The sequence below is a fragment of the Apteryx rowi genome, unplaced genomic scaffold (genome assembly GCF_003343035.1).
Source record: "Apteryx rowi isolate R43461 unplaced genomic scaffold, aptRow1 scaffold_455, whole genome shotgun sequence".
In the NCBI taxonomy this organism is placed as follows: domain Eukaryota; kingdom Metazoa; phylum Chordata; class Aves; order Apterygiformes; family Apterygidae; genus Apteryx; species Apteryx rowi.
In genome coordinates, this window is record NW_020450711.1 from 20,633 (window position 1) to 40,161 (window position 19,529).

Consider the following 19,529-nt stretch of genomic DNA (forward strand, 5'->3'; position numbering starts at 1 on the left):
AAGGAGGGTGAACAGAGCGGCTCGCCAGGAAGGTGGTTAGTGGCAGCACAGCCCGTTCCCAAGCAGCAGAGCCGGCGGCGCGCGAGAGAGGCTGCGCGAGGCCGGCGAGCTCCACTTACTGACGCTGCCACAGACCGCCATGCAGTACTCCTCCGAGTCAAAGTTGTTCCGGTTGCCGCCGCAGCCGCCGTAAAAGAAGGGTGCACACTTGCCTTCGGTCACATCAAAGTACCAGCGGGAGATCATCGCCTGGCACGGACCCGTCTCAGCTTGCTCAGAGCACACCTCTAGTTACAGGAGAGCCGAAGGAACTGCATTTAGCATGAAAACGGTATTGTCCCTGTGTCTGTCTACACAAGCATACTTAGACATCTCTTAATGTTTGCACAGGCGAACGAGGGGCTAGACACTTCCATGGAAACAGGAAATTTGAATTACCGACTGCTTTAACTCCTCCTCCAGGAAACCATCTCAGAGAAAATGAAGGTAAATTTTGATTTAATACAGATTCATGCCACTAAGTCTTCTAGCACAAGGTGTGCCTACACTTTTAACTAGTTCATCTGTATACACTAAAGGATTTTGCCCTTGAACAGTCATACTGAAATAAGCTCCAATATGGTGGCAGTCATACAAGGATGAAGTTTCTTCACTTCCAAGCCACAGCAGTAGAAACTTCTTCGTATTAAGGTTGCTGAGTCCACATCTGCATTATCACTGCACTACTGGCAGGATATGCGGACAAAGACACAATGGATTATTGTCCAAGAAGCACATTGAGTAACTGTCTTTATGGGAAACATTTGACAGCAGAAGTCAGAAGATGCTCTATTTTTTTCTTGTTGGTTTTCAGTTATACAGACCGACCAAAATTGAGATTTCCTTACTTTTAAAAAAAGACCATTTACAAGTTGCACAGGAAAACAAACTCTCTTCATACACCTATTTATATATAATCACTCCAGATGAAATTCCCTCTTGCAAGAGGCACCATACACGGTTTATAATTCATGGTTTGAGGCTCATATATACATCAAATTAGTGCCATAGCTTCGTCTCATGAATAGGAGTAAATCTCATCCCCAGTGAATATGTACAGCAAAAAAAAGTTAAAACAGTCTGGATCTGTTTTCACTGTGAGCTGTCACAGTTTTTGCCTATATCCTGCAACACATGAAAACCTGAGGGAAAACCGAACTGCACAAATTAAGTGAAGAGAAAGCAAATTCTGCCTGCAATTTGGAATTCAGCCAATTATACGTGTAAATATACAACCCTTTACAAATAATGTTCCAAACAGAAAAAACAATTTTATCTTGCCCTATATGCTATATACCATTTGCAAAGCTACATAACATTAAACACCAATATATCCCTCATTTGCTTTCATCCCACACACTGCATCTGCAAACTGGGATGTTCACTAGAGGCTTCTAAATTTATGGCACAAATTTGAGCTTTGTGGAAGGCAGACTCCTAAGGGTCGAAAGGTATAAAGAAGTATCAGTGCATTAGCACTGAAAATCCCCTACACACTCATCACCTCTAAGATTCTGGCTACAAAAAATTCAGCTTTTCAGACTCTCTCTGGATGAATAATAGACACTTCACTCTCCCTGGGAGCGCTGTTCTTTACTAAATACATTTTATATTAATTTGTCATCATTAGTCAACATGCATCCATATTTGCTTAACTATCTAAAACAATAGACACAATTTTACACATGTATTTCAGGTTCACACATAGTATGTATAAATGTTAAGAACTGATTTTAGGGTGCATACATTTGGTCTAAGAGAAACAGATCCATGTATTCAGTCATCGAGGGTGTACTACAAATGTTGCAGTTCTGCATCTACCAATTAGTGAAGACAGAATGAAGGAATACCAGCTTGCTACTTTAAGAAAAAACAAAATAAGAGTACTTAATTGTACAACATGTTAATTACAATTAATTGTATGCTACTGCATGATTAATTATATACCACATTTAGTATATGACTGACTTCTGATTTATTTTAAAATAAAATCCAACCCTGCCATCTAATTATACAGTCACAGTCTCCACACAAAGCAAACTCTGCATAGCTTTGGAAGGGCTGCTGAGTGTCAATTAAAAATGAATAGTGACTGATGACATGAAAGAGACAGGTACAGACAAGAGAGTTTTTGCTGACAAGAAATGTCATTTCAAAAACACAAAGGTCTCAACAAATCAGTCTTTCTTTTAAAATTACTTAGTTAACGCTGACTGTGGGCTGACCTCAAACCACACAGTAAGCACCTTCTAGGTTTCTCCTGAAACCTTCCTAGTTTTGCTATTAAGTCCAGTTTATTACCTTTTGCACTGTAATTTTTATGAGATGAGAAAGGCTCACAGATTCAGTCTGAAATTTCCTAGTTTAATATACCTACTTCCAGTTACCTCTCTCACAGGAATAGTAGCAGAGCTTTTCTGCATGTGCAAGTAATGTGCAAAAATGACGGTAATTGCCCATCGAATAACTGATGCCAGCGGCAGCAAGGAATTAGCTCTTTGGAAACCAAAGTCATTCATACAAATTAAGAAGCACTTGGACAAACGTTCAGGAAATCACAGTATAGCGCATTCAAAAGAGCAAGAGTGAAATACGGCTTGTCGCAGGAGCCAAGCACTGTGGCTGGGGCCCTGCCTGGTTCCCCACTAGGGATTTGGTGACACTGCAGGGCATGTCTTTCCCTCCAACCACACAGCCCACCTCATTGCTCTTGGTGAGACCTGAACGGTAAAGACAGAAATGGTCTACCGTGCAACAGGAATGGGCATGTCTTCCACGGGCACAATGGTTTATGAGCTAAAGACAAATAAGAGGGAGAAACAATGTGCTCGATTATTGCGAGAGTGTTGCTGGCCCAGTCTGGGAACATCTGGTTGCCGTCATTGCTTTCCCAGTAATGCCACCACTGCTTGCCACCACCTCTTCTCTGCAGAGGGCTCAGAGCAGTGTCCCTTCATCCCTGCTCCAGCTGACACTGCTGACAGCCTGCAGGCGAGCGTCACGTTCGGAGATACGTTTTTAAACCAGCTTTGCTGCCCAGGAAATGGTCCAGTCCAAGGTCAGTGGCTGCTCCCAGGCACCCTCATAGCCCCATCATTTGTGCTGATATGACAAAGCCACAAGATTTAACCCTCAGTGGTACTGGCTGAACCGAGAGGATGGGAACAGAAGTGCAGAGGTGGGAACTTCAACAGGTTTTCTTGGGCCAAGAAAAAATGACTGCCACGCAAATATTTTTCCCTTCCACTGGTACCGAGTGTAGCAATTTATGTCTATGATGTATGAGCTATGGTATTTCCACAAATATTAGCAGCAGGCAGCATACACTGCTCAATGATTCATCAAAAAATTAAAAGCTGTCTTTGCTTCATATATTAATCTTGTTGCCAATTAAAAGATGAGTTATTTTTTGCCACCATGTACTTCAATTTTCCTCGTTATAATTTGTACCAAGCGCAGCAATAAGAGTGAGCTTTGCTTTGTATTGGCAACTCCCTCACTCTCCCCCACCAAAGATGCACTCTTTGACTTCATGAAATTAGGCAAAATTAAAGAGGATGAGCCTTTGTCACAATTCAGGTTCATAACTGGTCTAAATTTGAACTCTGTTTCCAGACCCTTAGTTTTCAAATAATCCTTCTTCAATAGTAGAATTTCCTCTTATTTCCTCTGTGCCCTAAACCAAAGATGCCAGTTCCTTCCCTCTCTGAAACCTTGGCTTTGACAAATTATTTTTGAGCTCATCAGGAAGGAATAATTCATGTTTCCTCATTATAAACTTCTTATACTTCTTCCAGCCTCTTGTCACAAACAGAGCCGTTTCGAACAAAGTGAGCAGATCGCTCCTTGAGGCACACTTCTGTGGCAAATTTTTTGATTTGCTTCTTAATTAATAGTTGAAGTTATATACTGAAAACAAATTAGTTACACTAAATATGGAGAATGACTGCGTTATTTTTCCCTCCGAAAAGCATAAACTTCAGCATCCCAGGAAATGCACAGTTTTCAAGTATTTGGACACTGATTTTCAGTAGCTCTACACAAAATTCTTCCGTAAATAGTCATTTATCAAAGACTTGTTAGTGGAGCTAGTTAAAATATATGTGCAAACACTTTAGATAGCTTTGATGAGCAGTTTTTACACAGGGAAATGAAAAAACATGGTTCTGAATCACATTTTAAAACTTTTCATTACAATGTAAATTGTTTCTTTCTGTTCCTTGGAGAAAACAGATTTTAAATCAAAATGAAGTTATAATTGTTTTATTTCAAAATCTGAGCTTCGTGCAATTTTTTTCTCACTCATAGGGGACTAACGCTTCCTCTGTGAATACCAACATTTTCAACTGAGGAATCCGAAATAAATTTAAACTTCTAATGGGAAAAAAATAGATTTTTTTAGCTACCTTTACATACTTCTGTCACTGTAAACATTAAGATTACTCATTATTTTCTTCAGGATTTGAGCTTATTTATATGATCATGAGAACTAAGCTCGCTTAAATGCTGTTCCAAACCTTAATCCGGAAATTAAATCTGAAGAGATAAAAAACAAAAACAAAGGACAAGTAGGAGGAGTTAGACAACCAACTCTGATTCGTCTTGGGAGCTTGGACTTATATTTAGTTTACATCTCTGAAAAACCTCTTTACCTCAACGTTACATGAGAAAGATACCAGCAGGTTGGCTTCCAAGTATTCTATAATTTAGCCACAGTATTGGAAAATATAATGTATCTATAACTTTCCTTATCCTGTCAACCCTTCAACTTTGCATAGTCCTCTCCAACTGAGAATCCCAAAGTTATTTTCAAACCTTTGAAATATTCCTAAACAGTAGCCTTGCAATGTAGCCATGACCCTTTTTACAGCAAAGCTGAGTAAGATCCCTGAGGTTACATGCATAAAAGGCACTCGGAAAAGCCACAAATAGATTTCACATCTGTCCCTTAACTCTTGGCATCCCTATCTTCCAAGCACGTTGCTTCAAATGAAGTATGAAAAGTACATTTAATAAAGTATGCAGGCAGTATGATCCAACTCACTTATCGGGTATTCACATTGTCCATGTTCCTATGAGTTCAAGCTGCATATCATACTTATGCGGGACCCAAACAAGTAATGTACTTAGCTGCTTAAGTAAATGGGACCACAATTTTATAATTCACCATTTATACTTCACTGAAGAACAGAGTAATTGGTTCATGCAAGAGAGGACAAAGGAATCAACCTCTCAAGTATATATCATGAGGTATATGGCCCACCTTATTAAGCACTAGTAAATAACGTAACAAGTGGAGTAATTTTAGCTTCCATGTCTTTAGGAACTCAGAGCTACAGCCTGGGGATACTAATACACATATATCTGTATTGTCCTCCATTTGTTAACTTGGTGAGAAAAACAGGACAAGTTAAAGAGTAAATGTACTTTTTTTTTTCTTATACTGTTCTTGTTCCAAAAAGGTACGATACTGTTTTGCTCAATAAATTAATCAAAAGGGAGTATTTGAAGACAATTTCACTGAAACAAGAAAGCTTCTCATTATGAACATATGATTAGAAGAGGCAGCCAAATTTTAATTTGAGTATTCAAAGACAAAAGCTACTTTTAAGAGGTTTTGGAATTAGGCAGAGACAGCTGTGGAGCTGGCACATGCTCTGGGAATAAAGTTGGTCCCTTAGCTACACAATTGCTAAATACTTTCTAGAGAGAAAGTTAAAAGAAAAAAGCAAAATGATGAGTTCTAAATGCAAGACTAAAGCACGTCTCTTCTAAAACAGTTAAATACTCTAAAATTGTAATTTCCATCCTAAGCAATTAAGATTGAACTCCTCTCTATAATGTTTATTCTTAATCTACTGGAGGGGGGATATTTGGAATACAAAAAAAAAAAAGTAATGGTATACTTGGCTAGAATAAAAAGCCTTACAGTTCTGATGTGGGACAAATACATAAAAACACATTTTCTATTTACTTGTGCAAAAAACAACCACATTCTGAACCAAAGTGACAAACAGTTATCACTGATGAGGAGAATCCAAACAAAACCCCCAGCTTGATTTTAGGTGTAGATCAATAAAATTTCATAAAATTATGTGTTTTACAAGATGTATAGTTTTCATATAACACCATGATTACACTAACATGACAAGACACACTGAATATGAAGATTAGCACAAAAGTGCATTTCAGCCTATTAAATGGCTGTGTCCAGACAAGGTAGCACATTGTTAAACAAACTGTACACAACAAAACAAAATATTCAATTAATTACTGTTTCAATAGACTAAAATGATCTTTTCTCTTAGGGGAACAGATTATCAGGGGATTTCTTCTGACAGGATATATTTCAAATTAAACCATTCTCCACCCTCCAACCTTATGTAAAACAACAGAATTACTGTATTTAATATTTCATTATGTTTGCCCTTGACCTAAAATATAAATAATATATTACTTTTTCATCAAGCAAGATTACTAAACAACAAAAAGAAATTCTTCTAATTGCAATATATCTTGAAGTATTCTAAAATGGTGAAATAGCTGTGTTTTAAATTACAATGTCCAATTAAATGCTATCAGTTATTTTAATCCAAAACAATTACGTTAATTTTATTAGCTCTTGTTCATGTTGGATTACCATTTTTAATGAAGATCTCATTTGTAAGAAAGAAAAAAGGTAGCTATCACAGTGTACACTATTTTTTATAGAACTGTGTAGACTTTTTCTTAATATGGAATATAACTACACATTATCACTTTCCAAATAAAGCATACGTCATAGCCTTAAAGCAAATGAGGAAAAACGAAGAACAACTACTTGAAAAGAAAGATAATAACCTTTCATAGAAGAAAATAGGACAAAACAATTGAGTGAAAAAAGCCTATCTGATCTAGCGTATAGGATTAATATTCTAATTTTATCCCAAAATTCACAGCTGATGGGACTAGAAATTTTAGTGATAATCTGCCTTGCCTTAGAACAGATAGTAGGTGATACTGAATGAATTTAAAGACTCTTAAATACATAAATCTGCACCAAAAGGTATCCTAGATCAATAAGGCCAAGAGCTGCCATACCAACATCAGACTACTTTTCTCTTGCTAGGCAACCAGCATATGGTCTCTCACTTGCAACTCCAGATTGCAAGCATAGTTAAAATGTCACGTCAAGCAGCACTGCTTAAATTCTTTCCTAAATGTTTAAAGAAATCCAGCTGAATAAGAGAAAGCAAAACCAATTGCTAAAGGGCAACATTATATGACAGACGAGGCAGGTCAAGCTTTTGCTGAATTTCTCACATCTGCTGATAGGTACACAAAAGAGCTGCCAAGCATTTTTGCCAGGCTGCTGCACTGACTCCATTGCTTTCCTTTAAATGAGACCTGATTGACTCCTATGTTGACAGGAAACATTAAGTTCAAATCGCTTATTCTTCTCCGTAAGCTAAGACAGACTGTTTTTTCTTATCCCCTACAGCACTGAAGGAGAGCAGAAAAAAAAAAAAAAATCACAAACAATTACACATGCTGGGAGAGCCGAATTTCTGCTTGCTTCGGTCACACACCGCAAGAGTCACCTGGAGCCTGGATGTCTCAGTAGCAGCTCTGCAACACGGCGATGACAGCAGAGCTCAGACTGCTCTGGTGCTTATACCTGGCCATCGAAGTTACCCCCCCTGCTCCATACAGACACAAAATCTAGAGCCACAGTGTTTCTGCAGGGCTTCATAAAAACTAATCACACTTTGTTCAGCACAAATTCTGTGATAACATCTCCCAGTGACTGAAGGTGAAAAATGCAGACCTGAAATTAATTGACTCTTTGCATCCCGGTAGCCTCAGTCCCACCATGAACTAGATTTAACATTTGAACCCCAGCAACAGTGTATCTGAAAGTTCAAACTCCAGTTGTCCTACTCCATCTGAAAACCAAGAGTAGAGATGAACCCTCACCAAAGGCAAGAAAGGGAATATTGGCAAGTATTGTGCTAGGAAAAAGGATGTAAATAAATAAACAAAACTATCCCTTTCCCCCATTTTTTTGAATAAACATTATAGCTTATAAAAATATGGTTGCTAAAGAAAATGAACGAAAAGACTATTTTCCTGTCAATGGCATCTGTCATTCTCTAAGCAAGACTGTAATTGTTTTCTTTTCACTGAAAATAAGTCTGAAAGTAGTTCTACTATTGCTATTTTGATCACAATTCATTAAAATACACATAGAAATAAAACTGCCTGACAAATTGATTCTACAATAGCTCAAATGTCTTTGAAGTATAACATTACATTTATGCTTTTTGGTTATTTATGGTTGATGGCAATCATTGCATTGATTTGTGGGAGAAAAGGCTCAGTACCAGTCCACAATTAGATCTTAATTTATGGTTTTAGAAGAGTACCAGTCCGTGTTGATTTCACATAGGAAAAGCAACTCCTACAAAATTGGACAAAGCCACTTTCTGTGCTCTTCAGTGCTATATAACAATATTAGTCACAGCTCCAGGAAGGATAGCAAAAAACGTGCTGTAAAGTGCCCACGGAGAGTATTCTAGGATACATTTTCTGAACTGCATTGACTAACACTTGGGAAAAGTAACTTTTAGGCCTGAACAGAGCTCAAGCCCACTAGAATGAAGATCTGACACTTCAGCCCATCTGGAGGGGCTTCTAAGCTGTCTCCATAGAGTGGCACACTTGTACATAAATAGCCTACAAGACACCTCTGCCTTTTTCACATGCACTGAAAATGAAAAACTTTTCTTCTGTTTGCAACAGCAAGTTTACAGCAGATGCTTACCGCAGAAGTTTCTATCTGGGATCTGCTGGCAGTATCAGGAGGATCAATGTGTCCTGGGGGGAGCTTTCAAGTGCAACAAGGGAAGGAGAAGCAAGGGCCAAAGCTATATATTACTTGTGTGCTTCTTCATTTACAAGTGAACAAGCGTTTTGCACAGTGCAGTTCTGTCAAGCATCAATTACACCCACCAGGCAGCAATATCAGCATGCCCCAGCCCCCTGCAAGAAAGCTGCAAGTTGGAAAGCCTGAGGAGCTGTGGCAGAACTGCTCTGAAAATCTGTATCCCAAACGCATTGCCCTCAACTCATTTGCAGCCCTGTTCTTGTCTTTACCACATATTTGACAGATACTAACCAAAAGGTGGTTACTTTTAGACTCTGGAAAAACAGGACAACAGCTTTTCATTGTTTGTTAGCAAGCATATACATCTTTAAAGAATTTTTTTTTAAGGTGGCTTCCATACTTTGCCTCATCTTTTTCGTATTTTACATTCATATTATTACATAATAATTTCCTGAAGGCTAAACATCTTAACCTTTTTGAAATATCAACCTCAGTGAAGAAACACACTCTACCTAATTTGTTCTCATTTCCACTCCTCCAAAATCCCATTAAAGGTTTTGGGTTTTTTTTAAAATATTCATTTACTCGTGAGAACAGGCCGTTTCACCCCTGGGCCATGAAAGCTCACATATGGAAGTACATTTAATTGGCTTAAAGATTTAAATATAATTTCCCCCTGCTGCCAAAATAGCCCTCCAATAATTGAGCAAAACACTCAACAGAGTTCCATAAGACAGACACATACAATTGCCTCTCCAGCCTCAGAAGGAAACATTTCCAAGTAATTTCATTGAAGTATTAATATTTTTGATGAGAGAGTGTATCTGCACACAGGCAGAAAAGAAAAATCTAAATGAAGAAACTCTCCCCATTCCAAAGTATCTCTTGGACACCTTGGTCATCTATATGTGTGAAAAACCATAGCCAGGAGCCCTCGCCTCCCTCCTTCCCTATCTGTTCTGCCAAACAACAGCAGCGTGGTTCAAGATGAAAGGACAACTAGCCACACGTAGCAAAGTGGGGGCAGTTTGATAACTAGCACCCCTCAAGGTAAGAGGTGAGATGAAGGGAGCCAGGCCAGATGCTTTCAGCCTTGTTTCACTGCACTCCCAATCACTGTCATTTTGCCTCTGCCTCCTGCAAGTTCTGACTCCGTTCATTTTAACTGCAGCTCTTCATCTCATTTTCTGTCGTCAACTCCTGCACTTATTGCGGAAGTTGTAAGCACGGCAGAAGAATTATCATATGTCTTACAGAGATTTCCATCATATGGAATTGTTTTGATTAAAACTGAAATATAGGAAGAATTCATTTAAACATGTATTGTAGGGGGAAATGTGGTATTTAAAAATACTGACGTCCATTGATGAGGCTAAAACTAAAATGTTTAAAATGCAGTTATTTTAACATCTACAAAACATTATGGAAAAAAAACCTTTAGAAATGAAGGGGGTTTTTTTCCACTCCATGTTTTCTTCTCTGATCACTGTATTCCTATTCCCCTCTCCCCACCTAGCCAATAAAACAAAATAGCCAGGCTCACTTTTCTGCATAGTTATTTCTAATTTCATCTAATTTTCCTGAATTACTAGTTCATAGAGAAATGTTGGAAATAGATATGTAACATTTTACAAAATGGCTAATCACCAATGTTAGAGAGCAAACCAGCTAGCGCTACCTCCTGCTTTAAACTGACATTCGCTATTCTGCAACAAATGCACACAACGTCCCCCACAAACAATTTTTGTGTTATTTGTTACACAGTCAAACTTTTTTAATGATACTTTATGAAAAAAAAAAAAACTATTAGCTTCCATGCAAATAATATACAATGACCAGACTTTCTAGGAAGACAGACCTCTGAAGAATATACGTAATGAAAAAAGGAAAGTGGAGGTGGAGCCAACTTGCAAATCATAGAAGACAAAGCATAAGAATGCTGCAACATAGGATATTTTGCTGTTTGGAACATTTTTTGTTGTTGTAAAGGGCAAATATACAAAGCGAGAAGATTAACTTTCCAGCCCCAAGATAAATGCCCACAAATTTACCTCTGACAACTTCTTCCACAGATTCTGTGGTGGTGGTGGTGGTGGTAGCAATACTGGTTGTTTTTTCAGTTGCCTCCTCATACTCTTCCTCTGTCTCTTCTTCAATTTCATCACCGTCATCGTCATCATCATCAGCGTCATCATCTTCCACAACTGTTAGCTCCTCGTCTTCCTCTGGCTGCTCTTCTGCTACCTTATCATCACTAAATGAAGAAAGCGAGAACGCTCTGTCAGCAACACAATGACTTCAAGGTGACAAGTGAGAACGTTTTATTCAGAAACACTGGGAGGACCAGAAGGCACCTGCTTCTCCAGCTCCCTTCCCCCCTGTGGAGAATCAGGGACCCTGGGATGTTCCAACAAAGAGGGATAAATCAGAAAATGCTGAAAGTCAACATTAGCAAGGCTGGGAGAAAACCAGCTAGCGAGATGCCAGAAGAGAATTCCTCCTTTCACGCAGGGATGAAAAAGAGGATCCCCACCAGCAGTACCATATTTTGACAGCTGAGTAACACTCCAAATATGCTTGCTTCATGCTGCTATCAAAGAATCAGTTTTTATTTTGAAAGAAGCTCAGATTAGCTCAAAACACATAGCAGTTCACATGCACACAGAGGCAAGAGAATTCCTCAGGAGTTTCTCATCCGCAATACATTTTTCACAGAGACACGCTGTGAACATGTTTGCATGCCATTTATGCAGGCCTGCTCAGTGTCAAACCAAACACGGATCTGGAATTTTCTGAAATGACTGCTGATTTCTTTGTCCTGTTATTAAAATAGTGTTCAGTTTTCTGCACTGAAATGCCACTTAAAAAAAGAATTGTGCACAGAGTTGCCTTTCAACACTAAAGAGAGCTGTTCTCTGTCTTTCTCTCTCTCTCCCACCTATGCTAGACATACAAGAACAAACAGCATGTTTAAAAAAAAAGTGCAATTATTTTTCCTCTTCCTTTCACATGAATAATTACTTTCAGACACTGGCAAGCTCAAAGTTTAAAAAAAATAAATAAATAAAATAAAGGACAACAAAAACAAACTAATGAAACAAACAAAGGAAAGTCAATTAGACACATGGAAATCCACTTCAAAAAAAATTTGCATGCATGCATCCAATTACCATCTGTTTTTTAGCTCCATAAAGGCAACTCACTTGGCTATGCAAGTCCACAGCACTCTGCTGGGAAATTCTTAACATGAAGGCAACCTTGTATTTTTTTGGGGTGTGGGGGAGTGGGGGGTGGGGGGTGAAGGCAGCAGGATGGCAGAACAGAATTCTCCTTTAAATCTGTATTTCTTTTTTGAGAAACTATTGCTGAGCTACAGTCACCCTCTAGAACAGTGAAAACCACAGACTGAATTTGTTTCAGTATCACCAGTGGAAGCAAATCATTTTTATTTATATTTTTATTTATATGGACATTTTGTTATAACGAACACGATTCTCCTAGGTGTTGTTATCTGCAGTTGCAACCATAAATGTTGAAATGCGTAAGGAAGTTAAAAAAGAAGCTGCACTTAGAAATCAAACAATTTCTGGAAAGCATGGTCTTTACCAGTGCATAAACAACCTGAGCTGTGCGTGACAACTCACTTTGTGATACTCTGTATGCACTGGTTGGCTATGCCTGCCATTACAGCGGACCTTGCTTTACTCTCAACTAATTCCCCAGAAGTAAATACATAAGGGTAACCCTTAGTCACACCTCCCTTTTGACCTGCTGCTTGCTAATGAACTAAACACCCGAGCGGGTAAAAAAGCAGCACATGTTGGAAGACTACAACAGCTACAGGATCACATTCCTGAGAGTATTCGCCAGAGCTTGCACAAAAGATGTCCTAGAATATTCTATCAGCTATTTTGATCACTCCTAGAAAAATCTTATTTCTGCTTGTAACATATTCTGCAAGACTCAACCACAGGGACAGTATTTCACAGAATTTATTTAATTGCAAGGTATAAGGAAAAGGAACAAATAAAACAGAAGCATTTTTGCCTTAGATTTTGACACCTAAACGGAACCATTTGCCATATATTTACAGAATTAAGGTGTCTGTAATTGGGCTTTAGAAGTTCATGATAATTTCCTTAAAGCCTCATCGTACAGAAGTACCTAACTATACCCAGGCTTCTGAAGGAACACTCCAATCTCTTTCTACAAGTAAGTATTTTCTCAGATGCCTTTTTAAAATATTATTTTAAAAACAAAGACAAGTCAGTTTGCTTCCCTATCAGTGCTGTCTTCCAAAGAAAAGGGGAAGGGGAGAAGTGCCTTACACCCTCTCAGCAAGATTCTCCTTGAACGAGGTTGATACCAGAGAGTAACTGGACGAGCATCAGCCTGACGATTTAATCAAGCTCCACCATACAGAACGCAGCATTACACAGAGCAAACTGCACAAATATGCAACAGCCAGGGACGTATTCCAGCAAGCCATACCAGTAAAAACAGCAGTTTTACAGTAGAAACCAGTGCTATTCCACTACTTCAGGCCCTCCCAAGATCCAACCATGGTAACCACGCTGAGCGTGCAAGCACAGATGACCCTATCTTCTCAAAGGCCACAGCTGTGACAGACATGAAAAAAGCTGTAGTTCCTTAGTACCACTCCTCTCACCCTCAGCTACTTGCAGGGGTCAGACGCTGCTGAAAAGGTGGGGTGTCCCCCAGTATTTGCCAGTAATAAGGGAAATTTGAGCCTTGTGCTTGAAGACACAAGTTTAGTATAAATATTGTGCTTCTGTGGCAAACAAAGACAGTGGGAGGACTTGATGTATTTTTAGTATCATAAAAGGCATTATGACTTGTGAGAAACATGAAAAATTATGCTTGGTTTTGTTTCTTTGGATTTAATCACTGTTATCATCCTGGAGCATCTTCAAAGAGATACAGAACAGACTAGTTCAGCAAAGGAATGCAGTTTCATTTCAACATTTGCAATAGAGCAACAAGTTTGCAAACCAGGACAAAAACCTCTCTGCTGCCGAGTGCACAGATCTCTGTTTCTCCATGTCTAACTAAAGGCACTGGGGCCCTTTCACCTTTCACAATTAGCATCGCTACAGCACTGCTTTCCAGCCACTGTGTCTAGCTTATTTTGCACACCTTTCACCTCAGTATTCAGTTTAAATCCACAGTTTTCAAACAAAGGTTTACTACAAAATGAATGTGAACACTCAGAAGCCTGGGAGTTTGCTTTATTTAATATATGTAGCAGGTATGCGTGCTTCCTGTTATTATTACAATTTACCTTCTTTGGTAAGCATGTATGACTCAGTCTTGTTTCTTTTGGAGCCATGATACCTTGACAGCTTTTTCTCTATATTCCCTTGATACCATCCCAGCCAGGGTTTTATTAGCACCACAGACTGCAGCGTCTCATTTACAAGAAATTGTTGACACTTTGCCTTAGCTTAGTGGCGCTGGTGACAGCATTTTTCAAAGGCTGCTCAAAAAAATTACATGATACACTGACAAGCTCACGTATTCATAAAACCATATTATCGTCATCTGAATTTAATGATACAGCAGTAAACAACGGAGGTAAATTGTTAGGCCTGAATGCAGCCATGAAGGTATTTGCAATCCTCACACACTCAGCATTATGTATCTCATTCTCCCGTCAGTGGAGACTTTTGGCAAACAGGGGCAGCAATTTCCATTAACAGTAGACACATGGGCATCATAGCTTTGAAGCTGTTGCCTCAACCTTCCCACGTAAGGGATATTAAAATCCAATTTCCTGTCAGGGAAATAATGCCTCTCTCAAGCACCAAAGTAGTACAGTCTGTCATTAATACAAATCATCTATGTGGCCTACGTGTGGTCAAACAGGGTATCTGGAGTTGAGTAGTTTCAGCATTATTTCTGATRCCACAGATATACTGGGGTTTCAGGCTGCCTTAAGAGGTAATCAGTTCCATTTGGAACACTGACTTAAGTAAAAACATACCAACTACTGTAGCTCTGATGAGCATATCTCTGTTTTAAAAAGCACATCCAGTACAATTCCACTGCTATGTACGTAATCACATATTTACAAGCCATGTTTAAGCTACAGAGCTGCAATGCATATCTAGTGATTTTCTTTTCTTAATCTATCACTTTAGTAAGAGCTGACACCAATGTATTATTTATTCACTTTCCTCAGAATTGTGCATCGTCCTGTTACTTCATGAAGACAACACTGAAGGAAAGGGAAAGTGAAGGAAACTGAACTATGCTAGTTCTTGCCGTTCCAGAAATGAGAAAAAGTTAGCAGAAGAAAGTTTCATTTTAGTATTCTAATAAGCTACAACAGGGACCATGGCAGAATACAAATTAAAAGAATGATTAGTTTTCCTTCTAACTATGTTTCAGAACTCATGGTACTCCAGCATTAGCTCCATTCATTTTAAGAAGAGGTTTCTGTCTGCAGCTATTAACTTCAGACAAAAAATTGGGGAAAACTTTCAATTTAGGATATAAAATAACTAAGGACTAATTACTGGTTTTGGAAAGTGGCTCATGTTTGCCTGCAATAAACTCCAATCCATTTTGATACACTTAAACTATGATTTTGCCAAATAACAACTTAAACAAAAACATACACTCAATCACTGGGTGAAAAAAAGAAAAAAAAGAAAAGGTGTTGAAGACAGATGTTTTAAAATCTGGAAAGATTAGCGTGCATTATGCTTTTGCAACTATATTTTATTGCAAATAGATTCCATCTGGACTGTGGATTTCACCAGCAGCACTGAGACTGAGCTGGGGGAGAGCTAATTCCAGGAGAGGAACCGCGTCAGCAGTAGTAACAAGCAGCAGCCGGTATACAGAGAGCAAAGCCATATACATTTGCTCTAGACAGCCGAGGGAATTAATGTAGGGGAAGCAACTGCTGCATGTAACCTGCAGCCTGTGCTCTTCTAGCCAGCCAGGCCAAGATGATGGTAGTTTATTCATCACAACATCCTTCCTTGACATTGACTACTGCAGGTGCTACCATYCCACTTGCAAGTATCTTGTGTCCCAGTTTCAGAAAGGCACAAAATAACACCCCTACAGCCTTAGGAAGCCCTTGGCCTTCTGCAGGTCCACCAAATGAACTTCAGGAAACATGCGATGGGACTGGATTGTCAAGTAGTCAGCTTGGGTCTAACTTTGTTTCCACTGGAATATTAATGATAAGCACAGATATTTTTATCTGAGTACACAGAGTATAGAGGGAAGCTCCAAAACAAAGTTATTTAAATGTGGAAGGGAAAACAGATAGATCGAATGCAAAATTTCTAAAAGAGAATTAGTGTTAATGCCTTAAAACAGAAGGCAAATCAGAAACACAAAGGAAATTACTGAAATATGACACAAGCTTGGAATCCAAACAATAAAACGAGTACATTTCAGATGACCTAATTATCACGCTTTTGATTAAAAACAATTTAGTAAACTAACAGGCAAGAAACCAAATTCTCTCAGAAAAACTGCATGTTAGAGGCCTGGGTATTTTCCACTAAGATTTATTCAAATTTTGCATCCTGGAAAAAGTTCTTCTGACTAAGGATGAGATTTCTAATGAACCAGGTTTGTGCACCACTGCACTCACTGTCCCTTTGAATGGCATCACTAACTAAACATATGACTCAACATACTGACTACTTAAAGCTAAAAACCAAGCCAACATATGACATCCGAGGATTCACAACACTGTACCTTCTATTATTTAACTTCTGTTATTTAACTTTGGCTTTAGTACACTAGCTAGTTTTAAGATAAAGATGAGTATATTAACTGTGTGAAAATGAACGTCAAGGTAGTAAATTTAAATAATGACTATCARTGCAATTGTGCGAGGAGTGGAAGAGAAGGAAGGAGAAAAGTCAAAACCAAGTGGAAAATGAAGATTTTAGGATTCACCTTGAAAGTCTAAGAACAGGGAATTATGCCAAAAAGGTCTATTTTCCTGAAGTGCTGGGGCAGGTAGAGGGAAGGGGGGGAGGGGGTAAGAAATCACACTGTGTTGCAGTTGTGAGATTAGGCACAGAGCCAAGAAAGAAAAAGGTTATGCCAGAACCCTGTTCTATGTAAATTAACCTTCAAATAGCTTACTAACATTGAAGTCTGGAAAATTACAGCAATTTGCACAACTGAAAACCTGACCCAAAAGATACATTAGCAATAATGTTTCTGGTTTGTCTATTAAGCTAAGTGACCACAAAAGCACAAACTACTTAATTGCCTTGGTTATTTTCACTAGGGCTGGATTATACTATGTTAGCAAATTAGGTATCTCACAACAAGAAGAAACAATGTGATATTAGGGCATATAAAAACACCTATTAAGACACAGTTAAACTTTAAGACCTCAAATGAGCACCTTCCGTCCCACAGCAAATCAGGGCAAGCAATTCACATGGTTTAATATCTTTCAGGTAGTCACTCTGCTACTTCTAGTTATTTTTCTTTTTGTTTTCCCTTACTTAAGAAGTTGGAATGATGTTTATTTCATGCTTCTCAATTAAAAAAAGAAAAAAAGAAATGTTATTTCTAGAAGTTTCACATAGGTTGATTCTGAGTTCTTAGCACATACTGAACAACTCAGCTGTGCTTTTAGACTCCTCTTCCTCCTTTTACTGTATTTTTTTTAAATCTTTTACAATGACAGCATGAAAAAAYATGCTCGATTTCATTAATTTTGGTAGAAAATCTGAAAAGTTGCATTAAAAATCTTTTAATCTAATTTTCTGCTTCCGACAGATATTTATCTTCTCCACGCAACTGAACAAAAAAGCATACTTCACACTATTAGGAATTTCTCTCTGCAGCTGACCTGCTTAAAAAGATAGGTGTAAGTGTGGAACATTTGAAGCGCATTTGCAGAAGGTACCTGATGACTCACATGCAAGAATACTTTTTCAAAACCCACCTAGCTTAATCTCTGAAACAAAGCCTTTGCTGTCCTCACATTTTCCTTTTGAAGAAGGATTCAGCAAGAAGTATGTCATTTTTAGAGAAGGACAGCATAATAAATTTAACCCATATTCTCTCTCATCCTGATTTTTTTATGCTAAGAGAAGCTCAAAAAGTAAATACATCTGCAATCACACAAAATTCATAAGGCTCACAGACCCTGATGATCTTTACTAAATTCAAAATCCCGACATTAGAACTGCATTAAGACCGAATGTGACAGGAGATGGCAGAATGAAGGTTGTCTATGCAGACCTATCTCAGCCATCTTGAGAAACAGCAGAGAAGTCTGGATCTATTACAGCACTCCTGTTCCCACAAAACCTCTGCCTTACTCAAAACAGGTTATTCTACATCTCTGCGTCCAACCTGCTATCTTACATTTTATCTGAGGTAAGCAATGTGAACTCTGTACCAAATGAAGTACTTGCCTTTTTGTGGAATTTACCACGTTGGTACTCTGACCTAACAGCTAGAGGGTAAAACAGCATTGACTCTGTTTTGCARTTAGCAAACAAAAATTACCTAAAGCATGTAGTAATTCTGGATGTTCAATCTAAGATGTTACAGAATGTTTTTCAGTGAATGTGCCATTTGCTGCTTTCTGAGTATAGCTTCCACCAGGGGCAGCTGCAAGAGCCCAGAGCTCTGCAGACCAGATTCCCCTCACCTCCAAACTTGCACTCAGAAAAGAGTGGGGCACTGGTTGTACCAAGCTTGTCAAGGTGGCCACAACATGCCAAGCCTAACGTAAGACTTTCATGGCAGTAGCAAACAAGATCTAGTTCTCCAGAACAACATTTTACTGTTTTAACCTTTTCTTCTATGTTGAGATCACCACCTGAGCATTGTTTGTTCTCAGCAATAAATGAAGCAGAGAACTTAAGYGAAGGAATAGCATGTTACCATCTAACTACAGCCAAAGCATTTGCATTCAAGGAGATTAGAAAATTTTCTGTCAGAAAAAAACTATGTGTATTTGCTGTTTCATCCATGCATTCAGTTATTACAAGTGTGTAGACTTTACTAAAAGGTAAAGAAAAAACACGTTTCCTACAGAGAATGCTTTATTACATTGTGCTTATAATAGCATAGCTACAGAAGCGTGGGAATTCTTAAATTTCCACAGACCACTCTAACTCTTATTTCTAGTATAGAACATGGAACAACTGTTATATCCATCACCGAAAGGTAAAACAGAGCAGAAACTGCTGGAAAAATTTTAGGGATGGATATTCGTCCACAAATCTGCTGGCATGCAGTAATGCTGGTGTAACAATAAGCACTGAAAAACCCAGCTGTAAACTTTCCACTTCCAATTTTTTCATAGATTATAAATAGCACAGAGCTTGAAATGGGATGGGATGGTGTATGCGTATACACAGATACATACATATAAAAATATAAATATATATATAATTATTTCATAATAAGTTTTCAGAATATCTAATAGATATATCAGAAGGATTTTTTCAGTTGATTACTAAATGAACATATACAGGGAACCTTTTCCCTCCAACATTTCACAGAATCACAGAATCGCTGAGGTTGGAAGGGACCTCTGCAGATCATCTAGTCCAACCCCCCTGCTCAAGCACGGTCACCTAGAGCACATTGCACAGGA

General features: G+C 38.5%; 1 protein-coding gene across 1 annotated transcript in view; it reads right to left on the reverse strand.

The window, feature by feature from the left end:
• LOC112971768 (amyloid-beta A4 protein-like) overlaps positions 1-19,529 on the reverse strand; it is a gene marked incomplete at its 3' end in the record, with an annotated part of 111,469 nt that overhangs the window by 16,703 nt on the left and 75,237 nt on the right. Inside the window, exons 5-6 of the mRNA XM_026077489.1 lie at positions 10,957-11,159; positions 120-287 (exon numbers count right to left, since the gene is read on the reverse strand). Of these exons, the coding sequence (XP_025933274.1) occupies positions 120-287; positions 10,957-11,159 (371 nt within the window). The remainder of the gene's footprint in view (positions 1-119; positions 288-10,956; positions 11,160-19,529) is intronic.